This window comes from Myotis lucifugus, unplaced genomic scaffold (genome assembly GCF_000147115.1).
Source record: "Myotis lucifugus unplaced genomic scaffold, Myoluc2.0 scaffold_630, whole genome shotgun sequence".
NCBI classification, from domain to species: domain Eukaryota; kingdom Metazoa; phylum Chordata; class Mammalia; order Chiroptera; family Vespertilionidae; genus Myotis; species Myotis lucifugus.
In genome coordinates, this window is record NW_005871678.1 from 384,345 (window position 1) to 385,473 (window position 1,129).

General features: G+C 62.4%; 1 protein-coding gene across 1 annotated transcript in view; it reads right to left on the reverse strand.

Moving 5' to 3' along the window:
• Positions 1 to 1,129, reverse strand: part of LOC102418314 (COUP transcription factor 2-like) — a gene marked incomplete at its 5' end in the record, with an annotated part of 8,023 nt that extends 6,894 nt beyond the window's left edge. Inside the window, one exon of the mRNA XM_014447257.2 lies at positions 769 to 1,129. Coding sequence (XP_014302743.1) covers positions 769 to 1,129 — 361 coding nt within the window. The remainder of the gene's footprint in view (positions 1 to 768) is intronic.

The following is a 1,129-nucleotide window of genomic DNA, read 5'->3' on the forward strand; positions in this document are numbered from 1 at the left end:
AAAAGAAAACGCCGGCGACCGCTCGGCCCGGCCCGAACCCGCGCCGGGCTCCCCCGCGCGCCATTGGCCGAGCCTGGCTCGCGGTGCTCGGCGAATTTCCGATCACAAAGACCCAACTCGCGCGGAGCGAAAGCGGTCGCCGCGGGCCCTCGCCCACCCTTCCTTCACCGCCGATCGCGCTTCTCCTCCTTTCAAAAGTGAAAGGAAAAAAAGAAAACGGAGGAATTTTTTTTTTTTTTAGCAGAATGTTAATCCACGGAGGGTCACATGAGCGCAGCCCGGGCGGCGGCGTTAATACGGCGAAGTGCATAAAATTGCCATTTGTAATTTGAACCTCCTGTACAAAAGTACAATCTCAGGTTGGCTTTTTTTTTAGAGGGTGGGGGCTGGGGAGAGGGGGGGAGGAGGGACATGTGTTGAACATGCAGGAAAAACCAGGGGAGAGACAGAGAAACTGAGAGGAGGGAGAGGGACAAGTAAAGGCGGCTTGAAAACAACAACAAGCCAACACCACCCCATCCCTTGCAGACAGGCGACTCGAAGGAACTCGCAATCCACGCAAAGAACAGGAAACCGGCCCCGAGGAGAGAGCGAGGAGATCAGGCGGCCACAGCATGCGGATCTGGGGGGTCAGGGATCCGGTGCCGAACTTGGCTTCTAGCAGCAACAACCCCCTTGGAGCCGCCCGTGGCCAAGCAGAGCCCGGGGCTCCGGCGTCCTGACCCCGAGCCGGCTAGCCACACGCACCCAGGGCCCCAACCCCGGGGCGGGCGAGGGGGGGGAGAAATGAGAGGCCGATACCTTCCCGTCTCATGCCCACTTTGAGGCACTTTTTGAGGCGACAGTACTGGCACTGGTTGCGGTGGTGCTGGTCGATGGGACAGTTCCGGTTGGCGCGGCACGTGTAGCTCAGGTTCCTCCGCACGCTGCGCTTGAAGAAGCTCTTGCAGCCCTCGCACGTGAACTGGCCGTAGTGCTTGCCGCTCGACTTGTCCCCGCACACCACGCACTCGATGTGCTGCTGCTGCTGCTGCTTGTCGCCGCCGGGGCCGCCGGGCCCCCCCTGGCCGCCGCCCGCCGTCTGGGCCAAAGTGCTGGCCGGGCCCCCCTGGCCGGGCGTCTGCGGCGT